At 37.1% G+C, this 14,806-nt stretch overlaps 1 protein-coding gene across 1 annotated transcript in view; it reads right to left on the reverse strand.

The window, feature by feature from the left end:
- Positions 1-14,806, reverse strand: part of COL19A1 (collagen type XIX alpha 1 chain) — a 357,310-nt gene that overhangs the window by 70,030 nt on the left and 272,474 nt on the right. Inside the window, exons 19-30 of the mRNA XM_064360928.1 lie at positions 13,831-13,893; positions 9,425-9,460; positions 8,505-8,540; positions 8,357-8,410; positions 7,308-7,361; positions 5,876-5,929; positions 5,098-5,187; positions 3,446-3,490; positions 3,259-3,336; positions 444-479; positions 281-334; positions 139-192 (exon numbers count right to left, since the gene is read on the reverse strand). Of these exons, the coding sequence (XP_064216998.1) occupies positions 139-192; positions 281-334; positions 444-479; positions 3,259-3,336; positions 3,446-3,490; positions 5,098-5,187; positions 5,876-5,929; positions 7,308-7,361; positions 8,357-8,410; positions 8,505-8,540; positions 9,425-9,460; positions 13,831-13,893 (654 nt within the window). The remainder of the gene's footprint in view (positions 1-138; positions 193-280; positions 335-443; positions 480-3,258; positions 3,337-3,445; positions 3,491-5,097; positions 5,188-5,875; positions 5,930-7,307; positions 7,362-8,356; positions 8,411-8,504; positions 8,541-9,424; positions 9,461-13,830; positions 13,894-14,806) is intronic.

The raw sequence follows: 14,806 nt of genomic DNA on the forward strand, positions 1-14,806 counted from the left end.
AAAATAATGGGGATAAACAAAATCATCAAGCAGTCACCAAGCATTCTAATTAGTTTGGACAGCAAAACTTGCTTGGTAGCCTGTTTGGCTTCGGAGTGCATTTAAGATACATAAATCAGCCAAGTTCTGTCTACATACCGGGTCACCTGGGGGGCCTGGCAGGCCTGGCTTTCCGTCCCTCCCTGGAGCTCCCTGAAAACAGAGGCATCCATGTTCAATCTTTGCATGTTGGTACAGGTGCAGATGAAAATGGGGGAGGGTAAATAAAGAAAGTCCTTACATGATTTCCCGGAGTCCCTGGAGTTCCTGGCAACCCAGGAAGACCTCGAGGACCCTGGAAAAGGAGGGAAATAAAAAGTTACTTATGAGGATGGTCTTTCAGTCATTTCCCCCAAGTAAGCAAGCTGGCTTTTCTGTGATAAAAAATTAGTTAAGTAGCTTACCTGAATACCTGGCTCTCCAGCTGGTCCTTGGGAGCCCTGAGTAAAATGAGATTTTATTATTAAAATTCCACCAAGAATGTCCTAAATTATCCAAGTGAGATAAAAGACTAAGCACTGTAATGTATTTAGAGGAACAACAGGGTTTGCCACCAGTCACACATGGAAAACTGCAAAGTCGGCCAAGACTTTCAGGTCTTAGGTGAATGCTTAATCAGATACCTGTTGCTGGAAACATCAACATGATTTTGCTGAGAAACTTGGGACATCTATCTCATTACCATAATCTGTCACTGCACATTCATGAGGGCACAAAGAATGCATCCAAATTCCATCAGTCAGAAACTGACCGCCCCCAGGCATACCTGGCTCGAGGCTTCTTTTCTTTTCTGCTTTCTACTTTGAGTCATTTATATCTTGAAAGAAATTGCCAGAACCAGTATTCGGTGACAGGAGTAGGAAGTAAAATATTAATCAATTATTTTTTCTACTTCTAGAAAATTAAAATTTCAGATCAATAAAATGAGGCTGGGAGATTTTTGGGGAACTTAATGATGTTAGTTGTACCACTCTTATGTAACCATGAACTTCTGTATAAGGAATTTGCAATCTAAAAGTAAGTCAAGAGCTGGTTTCTAGCAGTTGACTGGAGTAACTGCTCACTGACTTTGCCTTTCTTATTAAAAAAAAATAAAGATTCATATCACTGCTCTTGTCAAAGCTACTTTTGCTCTCTTTCTATTTATCCTGTGTCCCTGAGTGATTTTTTTTCTTCAACCATCATCACTTCCCTAATAATTTTATTTTCTTTCTTTTTCTTTTTTTGTTTTTTTGAGTTGGAGTTTCACTCTGTCATCAGACTGGAGTGCAGTGGCACAATCTCGGCTCACTGCAACCTCCGCCTCCTGGGTTCAAGCGATTCTCCTACCTCCGTCTCCTGAGTAGGTGGGATTACAGGCATCATGCTTGGCTAATTTTTGTATTTTTAGTAGAGATGGGACTTCACCATGTTGGCCAGGCTGGTCTCAAACTCCTGACCTCAAGTGTTCCGCCTGCCTTGGCCTCCCAAGGTGCTGGATTACAGGCATAAGCCATAGTGTCCAGCCCCTAATATTTTTCTGATACAAGGTTTTACTTTGTTTAATTCCATCTCCAATGGTCTTTTACATTCTTGCCCTGGCAAATCAGAAAACCATCACACACAACATAACCCTTCACTACTTATGTTTTCTTATAACTTTTCATGGTAACTTCAATATAAGGATATGATATTGTGATACAATAATATTTGGTCTCTGCCCCCAGTTCCTGGCACAGAGCTCCTGAAACCCTCACCAATTCCTTAACAGTAGGTTGCTAAGAGAAACTTTTGTTCTAATACTTGTTTTTTGGCCTTGGTTCCTGACACAGAGCTCCTAATCCCTTGGGTTTTCTGGGTGATAGGAGAGCTTTTTTTGTTCTAATGAGGTGACTGTCAGTGGGCTCCTGGATAGGAGCTGATTATCAAAAAGACCAAGCCACAGTTAGAAGCTTGGCCTTTCCGCCCACCCCACACTCTTTGAAGAGGGGTGAGGGGCAGGAAATATAGTTAATTATCAATCTTACTGACATGATGAAGCCTCTATAAAATCCCAAAATATGGGGTTTAGAGAGCTTCTAGGCTGGTAAAAACACCCACGTCAGGATAGTGACACACCCCAGCTCCATGGAGACCGAAGCTCCTACACTCCGGGACCCTTCAGACCTCTCCCTTTGTATCTCTTCTTCTGACTGTTCAACTGTACCCTTTATCGTATCCTTTACTGATATCATAAACCAGTAAACGTAAGAAAGCGTTAGTTGATTATGTGAACCACTCTAGCAAACTACAGAACCTGAAGTGGGGGTCATAGGAACTCCCAACTTATAGCTGGCTGGACAGAAGTCTTGAAGACCCAGATATGCAGTTGGCATCTGAAGTAGGGGTCAGTTTTGTGGGATCTGACTCTAACTCCAGGTAGATAGTATCAGAAATGAATTGCCTAATAGGACATCCAGTTGATATCCATTGGAGAATTGATGGGAAGAAAACCCCACACATCTGGTGTCAGAATTGTATTATGTTGAATGTTAAGAGCATAGTAGGAAAAAAGTTAGTTTGTTTTTCTGTTACACCACAGGCCAGTTTTCTAAATTAATGTCATTAGAATAACCATTTATTTCCACTTTTCTTGTTCAAAAATCTTTTTTTGTAGTAAATGAAAATTTTATAATTTATTGTTATTTGGTCTATAAGTGTGGTTATAGTGGTCATTATTAATAGGGACTGTTCTAGGCTCTGTCCTTATAGTTGAAATACTTTAAAAACTGCCTATAATTTGTTTTCACCATTGAAAACACCATCTCTTCACTCTGAAGACATTATTTAGGCCTTTTTGGTGTCATTTCACTTATGCATACTCCATCCACTTTAAATATTAACTTGTTTTAATTAAAAACAAGCTTTAATGTATAATGGCCTAATGTTGGGCATTCTTACCATCTTATAAACATTCATGTGTGCTTTTTAATATATAGAATAGAAGTGTAAGGGTTAAATGACTGCTTCTAATCCAAATTTAGTGTATGTGTGAGCAGCATCTGTAAGTTAATAAACAAACAGTGGGTACTGTCTCTGTGCTTAAGTGATATAACCTTAATGCCCATCAATCTTCTCTGGATACTGTGTATTTGTATTTCCTCCTCTGACCTTTCTATTCTTTTCTCCTAGTTAAAATTTGACACTGGATTTTATTTCATGATATTGGAATCAACAAGGACATGACTGAATTTCACTTACTGTTCTGCCAGGAATTCCTACCCCTGGTGAGCCTGTGTCCCCTGGGGAACCTTGAACACCCGGAAGTCCTCTTTCACCCTGTGAAATGAGAAGCTTCTGTTAGTGCTAGGCTCAAGAGACATAATTTTTTTCCACTGTATTTTGTTAATTATTAATTCCTTAAAAATTAACTATAATATTTGTATACCTTTGGCCCACGTGGACCAGGTGCTCCAGGATTTCCATCTAATCCCTAAAAGAAAAAATATATGAATATATATCTTCTTCTAGAAAGGTTACAAACACCTTAGAAGTTACAACTAAAATATGTTTTATCACTCTTCATCTCACTTGAATAAATCTTTTTCTATAAAAGAATAAGGAACAGGGAGTACAAATTTCAATAAGTTATAGATTTTGTATAGTTGATATAAAATATAAAAGGTTTTTATTTCTAAAATGAGGCATCTGATACTGAGAAATATTATTATTAAATAACATAAAAAGTTCAAAGATGAGAAACAAAGGCACCTAAAACATATTATAAAAATATTGGCTATTTAGATTTTCCAGCAGTCCAGTTTTCAATGTCCTGGGAGTAGCCTGGGTTACAAAGATGTTTTCTGCAAATGGCAAACCATGGTGATACCTGCAAAACCTCCAGAAGGGAAATTTCAGGTAGTTTTTCTGTTTTGCAATACTGCCCTAGGAACGTCTATGGTTTAAAACCAGTGTACCTCACTGGGATTCATAGATCTCTAAAGAATCCATGCCTAGGATTCAGGGGGTCTAGGGATCTTCCAAAATCATATGCAAAATGTTGCACGCATGTGTGGTTTCTTCAGAAGAAAGCCCTTTGCTTATCAGACTTTTAAGAGGTTTTATCTCTGATTTAAAGAATAAGGTGCCAGTAATCCCAGCACTTTGGGAGGCCAAGATTGGCAGATCACTTGAGCTCAGGAAACCCCATCTACACAAAATATATAAAAATTAGCCAGGCGTAGTGGTGTGTGCCTATAGTTTCCACTACTCAGGAGGTTGGGGTGGGAGGATCACTTGAATCCCAGAGGTCAAGGCTGCAGTGATCTATAATTGCACCACTGCACTCTAGCCTGGGTGAACAGATTAAGACCCTGTCTCAAAAAAATAAAACAAGAAAAAAGAATAAGATGAACAGATGAAAATTTATTTTTTTCTCCTCATTTTAATTTTAGGTTCAGGGGTACATGAATAGGTTTATTACATGGGTAAATTGCATGTTGCGAGGTTTATTGTATGAATGATCCTGCTATCCAAGGAAGTGAGCATAGTGCCTGACAGTTTTTCAACCTTGACTCTCTTCCACTCTCCCCATCAGTCGTCCCCCATGTCTCATGTCTATGTTGGTGTGCAACCAATGTTTAGCTCCCAATTGTAAGTGAGAACATGCAGTATTTGATTTTCTGTTCCTGCATTAATTTGCTTAAGATAATGGCCTCTAGCTGTATCCACGTTGCTGCAAAGGACATGATTTTGTCCTTTGTATGGCTGCATAGTATTCCATGGTTATATGTATCACATTTTCTTTTTCCATTCCACTGTAGATGGGTAGCTACGCTGATTCCATGTCATTACTATTGTGAATAGAGCTGCAATGAACATATGAGTGCATGCGTCTTTTTGGTAGAACTATATATTTTCTTTTGGGAAAAGAAACCCAGTAGTAGGATTGCTAGGTCGAATGGTAGTTCTGTTTTAAGTTCTTTTTGCTTTTTTTGCAGACCTAAACTTATTCCCATACTTGTGATCTGAAACTAGGAACCCACAAGTAGTAATTAATGAACTTGCAAGAAAAATATTAATAAAAGGGCTAATACTTACTGGTTCCCCTGGCAGGCTTTTTCCTGGAGGACCAGCCTCACCTTTTGGACCTGGAAGTCCTGGAGGGCCTGTGATCCCACCTGGATCTCCCTGTGGAAAACAAGGTAAGATTCTTACTTTAATGCTCAGATTCATGGTGGGAAGTGAGAAGGAGGCAGTGGTTTCCATTGTTTTAAGTTGTCATCATAACCAGTCAAACTTGATTCACTCACTCACTCACTCACCAACTCATTCAATAATATTTATTAAGTACTTAATTCATGCCTATTACTGTTCAGTGCATTTACATTTTGCAGTTAGTTATGTTAGCAGTATCATGAAACATATGCATGTCTGTATATACATATATATATGTATATGCACAAAAGGGCGTATCTATTAATAAAATTCTCCAAATGATCTTTATGTTTGTTTTAAGTTATTCCCCAATAATTGTTCAATGTTAATACACTGTTTCCATGTAGATATCAAGAAACAGACCCTGAAAGATTAAGAGACTTCTTAGGGTTATACCAGAATTGGTAACTGAGCTTGACTTTCAGACTCCTGATACCTTCATCTCTTAGTTAGTTCATTTTGTCACATGGCATTCCTGTGCCAGAACCAGGGCTGCCAAAACACACAACTCTAGGGGGTGTCATTTACATTGTAATTAATATGAATGTCTGTCCCCTGCAAAATCCCAGAAGCCCTGGGCTGTCCTTTCATTTTCCTTATGATCCTCTGTCTTTTCCTCCTATCTACTTAACATATAAAATTAGTAAAATGTAAACTATACCTTTTCTCCTTTAAGGCCTTGTTTTCCTGGGATACCATGTTCTCCTGGCAATCCCTAGAAAACTCAGAGTTAATAAGAAAGAGCAATGAGAACATCTCTTATAATAACATTTCCCTATATCTGTGAATCTTTGTCAAGATAACGGAATTTTAACGTATAACCTATTAATACAAGGAGCTGGATTGATTTTGGCCTTTAAGACCTGGAAAAATATTAGTGATTCTACGTGATTTGTTGTTTCAAGTGAAGCCACCTGGATGCCATGGGTTAGAAACTAAAGTCAAGTTGAACCGAATGTCTCACCCATATTATTGCCATGGAGGAAGGATGGTGGTTGATAGCATCACATAATGATTCAGAGGACTCTAGGGTAACTAGAAAAATGTATTTTTACTATGTTTAGAAACAGTGGCTCTTTCTCTTTTGATTTTGTTCTCTTTATAGCTCTAGCCACTATCACTTCATCTCAGTTTTTGAGGATTGTGGCTCCACATGTGCCACCAGGATTATCTCTCTTCATAAGATCTGTCCACTAGGTTTATATACAGTGGCCCATTAGTTGGCGTAGGGGAGTGATACAAAACTTTGCTTTATAAACTGGGTGTTCAAAGTACCAAACAGAATATGTGCACTGACCAATAGATAGGAGACACTCAAGCAGTGAGCATGGAGAATAGAACGTCAGGTTAAGGGGCTGTTCCTGGGGCATGAAAAAAGGAGAGATCCTAAAAGTGGCCTAAAGGGAACTCTAATCATGGTCAGATAGTGATCGGTTTCCAAGAAGTTATGGACAAGGACTTTTCTTATTTTGCTGAAGTGTGAACTGATGGAGAGCTCTCAGCTCCCAAGTTGTCAGAATGCTAGGAAGGCTTGTTCAAGGAATACAAAGCTGATGCAGATAATGAATAGGAGGGTGCATTGAGTATTTTAAGTCCACTAAAGCTAGGTTATAATGCAATCTGTCGATTTTCCTCCAGACATATTTTCAGCTAAAAGCATTGCTTTTCTTGGAAGGCTTTGGCTAGAAAACAATAGAGCTTTGGAAGTGTCTTCCTTAGAAGGAGACTTGAACTAAAAGCTATATATATTGAAAATGTTTGCTTTCTCTTTTGGTGTTCTTCTTTTGACATTTCCAATTTTCTCTACTGCTGGTACAGCATTAAGAAGCATGTCCAAAATGATAATTTAATTAACCTGAGTTCCAAAAACCAATTTATTAGGCTAACGATACCTTAAAGGACCTCACATGAATATATGAAGGGTCTATCTTCCCAATAGCTCCTGATATTAGGTATGATCAGTTTTAGTGGCATAGATGACCCATATCTTTGGGAAATGTGGGATCTCAGTTACTTGAACAGATGTTGATGTTTTACTAAAACATGTCCTAGTCTCAATTTCATTTCAAAAATATCAAAGACATTATACATACAACATCTCCTGGCAGTCCTCTGGGTCCCATGGAGCCTGCAGATCCTTGTTGACCCTAAAATAAAAGGTAGTATATGCTTTAGCTTTGCTAAAAAAAAAAAAAATAGACAGACAGATTGTACCTGAGTGTTTGTAAAGCATAATGTGATATTTACCTATAGGAATACCAACTTTCCACCATCCCACTTTATCTGTATAATACTGAAATGTACTTTGGGCTTACCAAGATAGTCTCCAGATGTTTTTATTTAATGGATCTGTTCTCACGAGCAGGTGGTAATTGCCCTACCCGTTGTCTGGGAGCATATCACATTAATTTCTCCTGCACCTTCCAAAAGCTGCTTTCTTCGGATACTCCTGTAGAATCCCACTTGGGAAACTCAAGCACCTCAAGGCTGCATAATTTTGGTTTAGAAACGGAATCTTGAATTCTGTTCCTTTTAAGAATATAGCTCAAGGTCATTTAGCTCACAGTGTTTACTCTTAAAACTTTTAGGGGGCCGGGCGCGGTGGCTCACGCCTGTAATCCCAGCACTTTGGGAGGCCGAGGCGGGTGGATCACGAGGTCAAGAGATGGAGACCATCCCGGTCAACATGGTGAAACCCCGTCTCTACTAAAAATACAAAAAATTAGCTGGGCACGGTGGCGCGTGCCTGTAATCCCAGCTACTCAGGAGGCTGAGGCAGGAGAATTGCCAGAACCCAGGAGGCGGAGGTTGCGGTGAGCCGAGATCGCGCCATTGCACTCCAGCCTGGGTAACAACAGCGAAACTCCGTCTCAAAAAAAAAAAAAAAAAAAAAAAAAACTTTTAGGGATGCTACTGTGGATATGCTCTGAAAAAGAGTTTAGAAATCCTATTGTGAACCAAAAGACAATTACTATGTGTGTAATCAATGCAGCCAATGGAGGAAAATTACCATGGAATCAGGATAAAGTCTCAGAGAGCATCTGTGAAGAAAATGAATGGCACACCAAAGTACCTTGTTTTACACAGAATGGCTATAATTCCCCAATTATTTCCCAATTAATCTTAGTTATTTCTTATATACCTTTAGTCCTGGGCTTCCTATTAAACCAGGGGGACCAGGATCTCCAGGTTCACCCTAAACATGTAAGGCAAAGGAAAGATCAATGTTGCTTTAATTTTTATAATCTCATTAAGGTTGGAGATGAAATTGAAGAATGCCAGGAAATTACCTTTACTCCCCGTGATCCTATTATCCCAGGTTCTCCCTGTAAATAAAATAATTACTATAAGGTTAATGCTTAAATTCAGATGGAGATGGACATCTCTGATACTTTAATTGAATTTCTACTAATTAACATACAATAAAAAGGGAAATTATGGAAGACATAATGAAATCAAGGAGAGTTCATTCTAAAACATGATTCAAAATACTTCTTACTAATAAATAAACAATACTTTCTTAATTTCTTGCCTCATTTTAATAGTTTTTCCCCCAATGCCACTTTTGACACTGTAATTATCATGTCCCATTAGCAATCACTGCATTCTCTACTTCGCTGACATAGTTATAATTTGCCACCAATTAATCTCATGTCCCAGAGAATTAAAACTTCAGAGAAGGAATGAGGAAGAGTAGAATTTAAGGTAATATGTGTTGGTGACTCTAGCTTTAGTTATATGTGCTTATTGAAAAAACAATTACAACAAAATTAAGGTTATACAAAAAAGGATGATATTGGCAATAATAAGTTTGCTTTTTTATTTTCTGTGGCTTATTAATATATTTGATACATCCAGTTTGTGCCATTAACAGAATTTTAGAGAAAAAAAGTATCTTTCATTTTAATTTTATATTTGTGATATCCTAAGTGGATGTCTTTATAACATTCATGTCCAATTATTATTAGTAATTGGTTAAAAAAAGTATTAGAAGATTCAATGTTAAAGTCTCCTCACGTGACAATACTTAACAAGGCTTAAATTTTCTTATTTATCAAAATAAAAGACTTAAATCACAGAGGAAGAAGTAAAATCTCATGGACCTTATTTAATCAAATCTGTTAGACTCCAAAGTAAACATACCAGAAAATCAAAGAGAAACAAATCAATGAAGTAGAAAACCCAAGATAGTGATAAAACATTTACTTACTTTATCTCCTTTATCTCCTTTTGTAAAAGGTTCTCCCTAAGGAGAATGGGTAGAAAATAGAATCAATTATAAACTCTTAGAAATAAAATCTCCAAACTGGGGTATGGATAAATCCTACAGGCCAAACTCAGACCCCCATTGCAAACAGGCCTCTAAAAATACCTAGAGTGTCACACAGTCTGCTTTTGCAGCTTAAAGGAAGTATATGATAATTTAAAACTCCTTTATAGTCCCAAATGAACAACGAGTTAATCATTCTAATTTCATTTATAAAATCCCAAGTGGCTGACAAATCGGAATGCCGTCCAAGGCCAAAGCTTCCTATTGCCTGGTTTACATAGAAAATGATCACAAACACACATCTAATTGGATGTGAAATGGGAGTGACAGCAAGAAACTGATAAGAACACTGAATGAAAAGACATTCATCTGAATTCTTCCAGTAGGTTAATTGTGTGTTTAAATATACATAATCATTATTTTAAAAATAGTTTTCTAGTTTTCATTTTTACTTTAATGAAAATAACTTTAAGCATATCTGTAAGTTCTGTGGAAAACTGGCTAGCCATATGCAGAAAGCTGAAACTGGACCCCTTCCTTATACTTTATACTAAAATTAACTTGAGATGGATTGAAGACTTAAACTTAAGACCTAAAACCATAAAAACCCTAGAAGAAAACCTAGGCAATCCCATTCAGGACATGGGCCTGGGCAAAGACTTCATGACAAAAACACCAAAAGCAATGGTAACAAAAGCCAAAATAGACAAAGGAGATTTAATTAAACTAACGAGCTTCTGCACAGTGAAATAAACTATCACCAGAGTGAACAGGCAACCTATAGAATGGGAGAAAATTTTTGCCATCTATCAATCTGATGAATGGCCAATATCCAGAATCTACAAAGAACTTAAACAAATTTACAAGAAAAAAAACACCATCAAAAAGTGGGTGAAGAATATGAACAGACACTTCTCGAAAGAAGACATATATGCAGCCAACAAACATATGAAAAAAAGCTCATCATCATTGCATTAGAGAAATGCAAATAAAAACCAAAATGAGATACCATCTCATGCCAGTTAGAATGGCAATCATTAAAAAGTTAAAAACAACAGATGCTGGAGAGGATGTGGAGAAACAGAAATGCTTTTACACTGTTGGTAGAAGTGTAAATTAGTTCAACCATCGTGGAAGACAGTGTGGTGACTCCTCAAGGATCTAGAATTAGAAATAACATTTGACCCAGCAATCCTATTACTGGGTATATACCCAAATGATTATAAATAATTCTACTATGAAGACACATGCACACATATGTTTGTTGCGGCACTATTCACAATAGCAAAGACTTGGAACTAACCCAAATGCCCATCAATGATAGACTGGATAAAAAAAATGTGGCACATATACACCATGGAATACTATGCAACCATAAAAAGGATGAGTTCATGTCCTTTGTAGGGACATAGATAAAACTGGAAACCATTTATTCTCAGCAAACTAACACGAGTAGAAAACCAGACACCACATGTTCTCACTCATAAATGGGAGTTGAACAATGAGAACACATGGACATAGGGAGGGGAACATCACACATCAGGGTCTGTCGGGCGGATGGGGAGCTAGGGGAGGGATAGCATTAGGAGAAATACCTAATGTAGATGATGGGTTCATGGGTGCAGCAAACCACCATGGCACGTGTATACCAATGTAACAGACCTGCACTTCCTTCACATGTATCCCAGAACTTAAAGTATAATAAAAAATGAAATAAAATAGGCACAATAATAAAAAATATATACATATATATTTGAAAAAGAAAAACAATAACAATGTAGCAATAAAAATAGTACAAATTTAAAAAATAATATAGTATAACAACTATTTACATAGGACTTGCATTGTATTATGTATTATAAGTAATCTGGAAATAATTTGAAGTATACAGGAGAATGCATAGGTGATATGCAAAGGGTAGGCCATTTTATATCAGAGACTTGAGCATCCTCAGATTTTGGTATTCTCTGAGAGTCCTGTAACCAACCCCACACAGATACCAAGGGACAACTACATACCCATATCTACCCAACATGATGAAATATCTTAATAGTGGTTAATTTCTATATATTAGATCAACACTTTATTTATATTCTTATTTCCCTGCTTATTTTTGCTTATATGACACTGCTCATGTCATTGCTTATGTACAGCCACTGTCAAGTTTAGTGGCCACATTGACTAAAGCAACTGTTTATAAAAGAAAAAAAAAACCTGGGAGCCAAGTTGTCTAAATAATTGCTATTTGGTTCTTGCTCCAGTGGCTACTATTTGAGGCAAGTCATTTAAACTTTTAGAGTCCCCCTTTCCTTATGATCTGAAGTATATTTTAGCTCTGATGTGTTACACACCAAACCATATTCTGAATGTTCTACGGTGAGGGGCAATTTGCCATTTTAGTTACCATTTGGGATTGGTGGTTCAGAATTCACCTTTGAATGAATACTACTCTTCTGTTTGAGCCTTCTGATTATTAAGCAATGTAAAGTCTACATCATCTTCTGGAATACAAAGGTTGAGAACATAAAGAGTTAAACTACTCTCCATAATAATGTAAAATTTGTGTTGTTTTAAAGTAAGGGTTGGGAAAGGAAGCAAGCAAAGATGTATGAGGTGGTGGAATAATTAAGGGATGAAAAGGGAGCTGGTATGGAGAAGAGTTAGGAGGAAAAGAAGCTCTAGTTAAGGAAAACAGGGCTAAAGGCAGTCCCCATGAGATATATGGACTGCCCTTGAACATTAGAGATAGGAGAGAAAGGCAGAGGAAATCCCTGGGGGAAAAAAAGGCTTATCACTCCTAGGAACTATGAACTCCTCCAACCCTTACTGCTTAAAGTGTGGACCATGGACCAATAGCATCAGCATTACTGAGAGCTTATGAAAAACACAGACTCTCTGGCCCTGCTCCAAACCTACTGACTTAGAATCAGTGGGATTCAAGCATTCACATTTGAGAAGCACTGCACTAACTCACTGAAAGTTTCTCCTTTCTGCTCTAAAAGTCCCTGATTTTCCAGTAAAATTTTTGTAAATCTCACTGCAGGGTCATCCATGCGTCATGTGGAAATTAAGAGAAGGTGGGTGTCAGTGTTCAGGTTTGGAGGGAAGACAATGGAGACCTAAAGAAGCAGTTAAGAAATGCTAAGAGGAACCTCCAAGTGGGGAGCATCTAGAGAGTCAGCAGGTACCAGGGGCATGCACCAGGCTGGATTTCTGAGACATGAGATTTTCTAGACATTATTGGAAATATTCAGCTGGAGAACTCCATTAAAGACTGCTAAATCCTGTAGTTGTGTAAGAAGGATTGAACTGAATACTAAGGGCAAGTATGACTCCCAAAGGTAGAGAAGAACTAGGGTATATAGGCCACCGACTGATTCTAAAGCTGCAAAAATTACTGTCATTGTTAATTTTTTTAAAGCTGAAGCATAGGGAAAATTTGGCTTTGTAACAGTGAATACTTTAAATAATGTGCCTGTTTGTCATGTAGGCAATTTAGTGACCTCTTCATGTTTTATCCTCTGATAAACCAATTCCCTTATTCGCTCTGGTAAAGAAAGGGATAAAGTGGTTGAAAAAGATGTATTACTTTTTTTTTTTTTAAGATGAAAGATTTGTTAAGCCTGATTCTCACTGACTCTTGAAAACTGCTTTCTTAAAAGCAGCATTAAACAGTCATTTTTTTGTATCCATGATTCCTTTCATCACTTTAGGTGGTCCTATTTGAATATAAATGATACTGTACGGTTTTTCTCTTTTTCCCCACAAAAAGAAGTATGTTTTGAAAGAAACTGGCCATACTAATATTGCAAAGTGGTTGCGAAGCCACTTTGATCTTACAAAAATCAAGAAAGAAAAATAACTTCAGAAGGTACACTGAGAACAGTTGTTTGAGCGGAAAGATGTTTCCAATTTCTTTCGGACAAATTTGTACTAGTCTTTTGATACATTAATTTTATTATTTTAGTTGCAGTGTTTAGTTATACCAGAGGAGCTTTGTGATTTTAAAATTTAGGTTCTAGAATCAGCTCATCTAGGTGTGATTCACAGCACCAATGCTTAGTACTGTGTGACTTTGGGCAAAGTTACTTAACCTCTCTATGCCTTACTTTCATCATTTGAAATGTGATAATAGCTGACCTTATGGAACATTTTTATGGATTAAGTGAGTAAATACATGTAAAAGACTTAGTGCATAGCATAGCTAATACCTGCTTGGAGATCTGATCTGTTGTTTACCATGACAGGATCAACCAAGGTACATGGAATTGGGGCTGATTTGGAAAAATATTTTTGATCCAATTTTTAAGATACTCTTCCTCTGTCCTCAAAGCTAAAATACTTACGGGTTCTCCTTTTTGTCCTTTAGGGCCAACAGACCCTGGAAATCCTGGAAGTCCAGTTTCACCCTTTCAAGACAAAGCAGAAGAGAGATTTTGCAGATGGTTAGAGAAGTACTATTGTGACTGGCAGATAGAGAATGATTGCTTGCTCTCCTTCTAACTATGCAATTTATCTATTAGCATCCAACAGAGAATGCAAAGTTCTGAATTTACTTAGGCTATTTGCGTGATAATGGGTTTGTCAGTACTTCACAATGGCTTTATGTCTTTCAGAAATCCATATATTTCATTATGATATTTAAATTTAATGTGAAACAAAGTTAATTATTTTTCCAGGAAAAAAATATCTAGAGGAGAAAAATTTTAATTTTGTTCTGATGTGCCAAAGCCAATTTTTTTTGTGTGTGCTCTCAAAGACATCAGACTGTTTAACTGACACAATAATCCAGACTCATTTTATTTCAGGCACTTTTTTCTTTATTTAGGTGGGCAGAGTCAGTAGTCATATGAAGTAAAATGAGTCTCTCAGCTGTTTCCAGCATTTATGCTGCTACTTAGATGCTTGGCTGTGGACAAATAAGTCATTCTTGTAGATGCGGTGACAGCAGTAGCTTAGAAATGTCTAAGAGGTTCTGGTCAAAAAACCTGAAGAGAGATTTGTATGTGACATATAAAGAGTGTCTTTGGAAAATGCAATTTGAGAAGTAATACTTACAGAAAGGAGTTATATCACTAATCAGACTTCAGAGGAGTCTCAGCATTGTGCATCCTTTTAGTGTTTACCAAGATCCCTGAATACTCACAAAATTCTTAAATTAAATATAGTCTCTAGAAGATATGTAATGCTTATTTTTTCCCCAACCTCAAAAGTATTTTGGCAAAATGATGTTCACCATTATATTTCTAAACATATACCATTTTGCCTACCTGGTCTTTTTTTTTTTTTAACTTTGAAAGAATAAATACAGAAAATATAAAA

This window comes from Aotus nancymaae, unplaced genomic scaffold, assembly GCF_030222135.1.
Source record: "Aotus nancymaae isolate 86718 unplaced genomic scaffold, 86718_ANA_hifiasm-v0.15.2.pri h1tg000040l, whole genome shotgun sequence".
NCBI classification, from domain to species: domain Eukaryota; kingdom Metazoa; phylum Chordata; class Mammalia; order Primates; family Aotidae; genus Aotus; species Aotus nancymaae.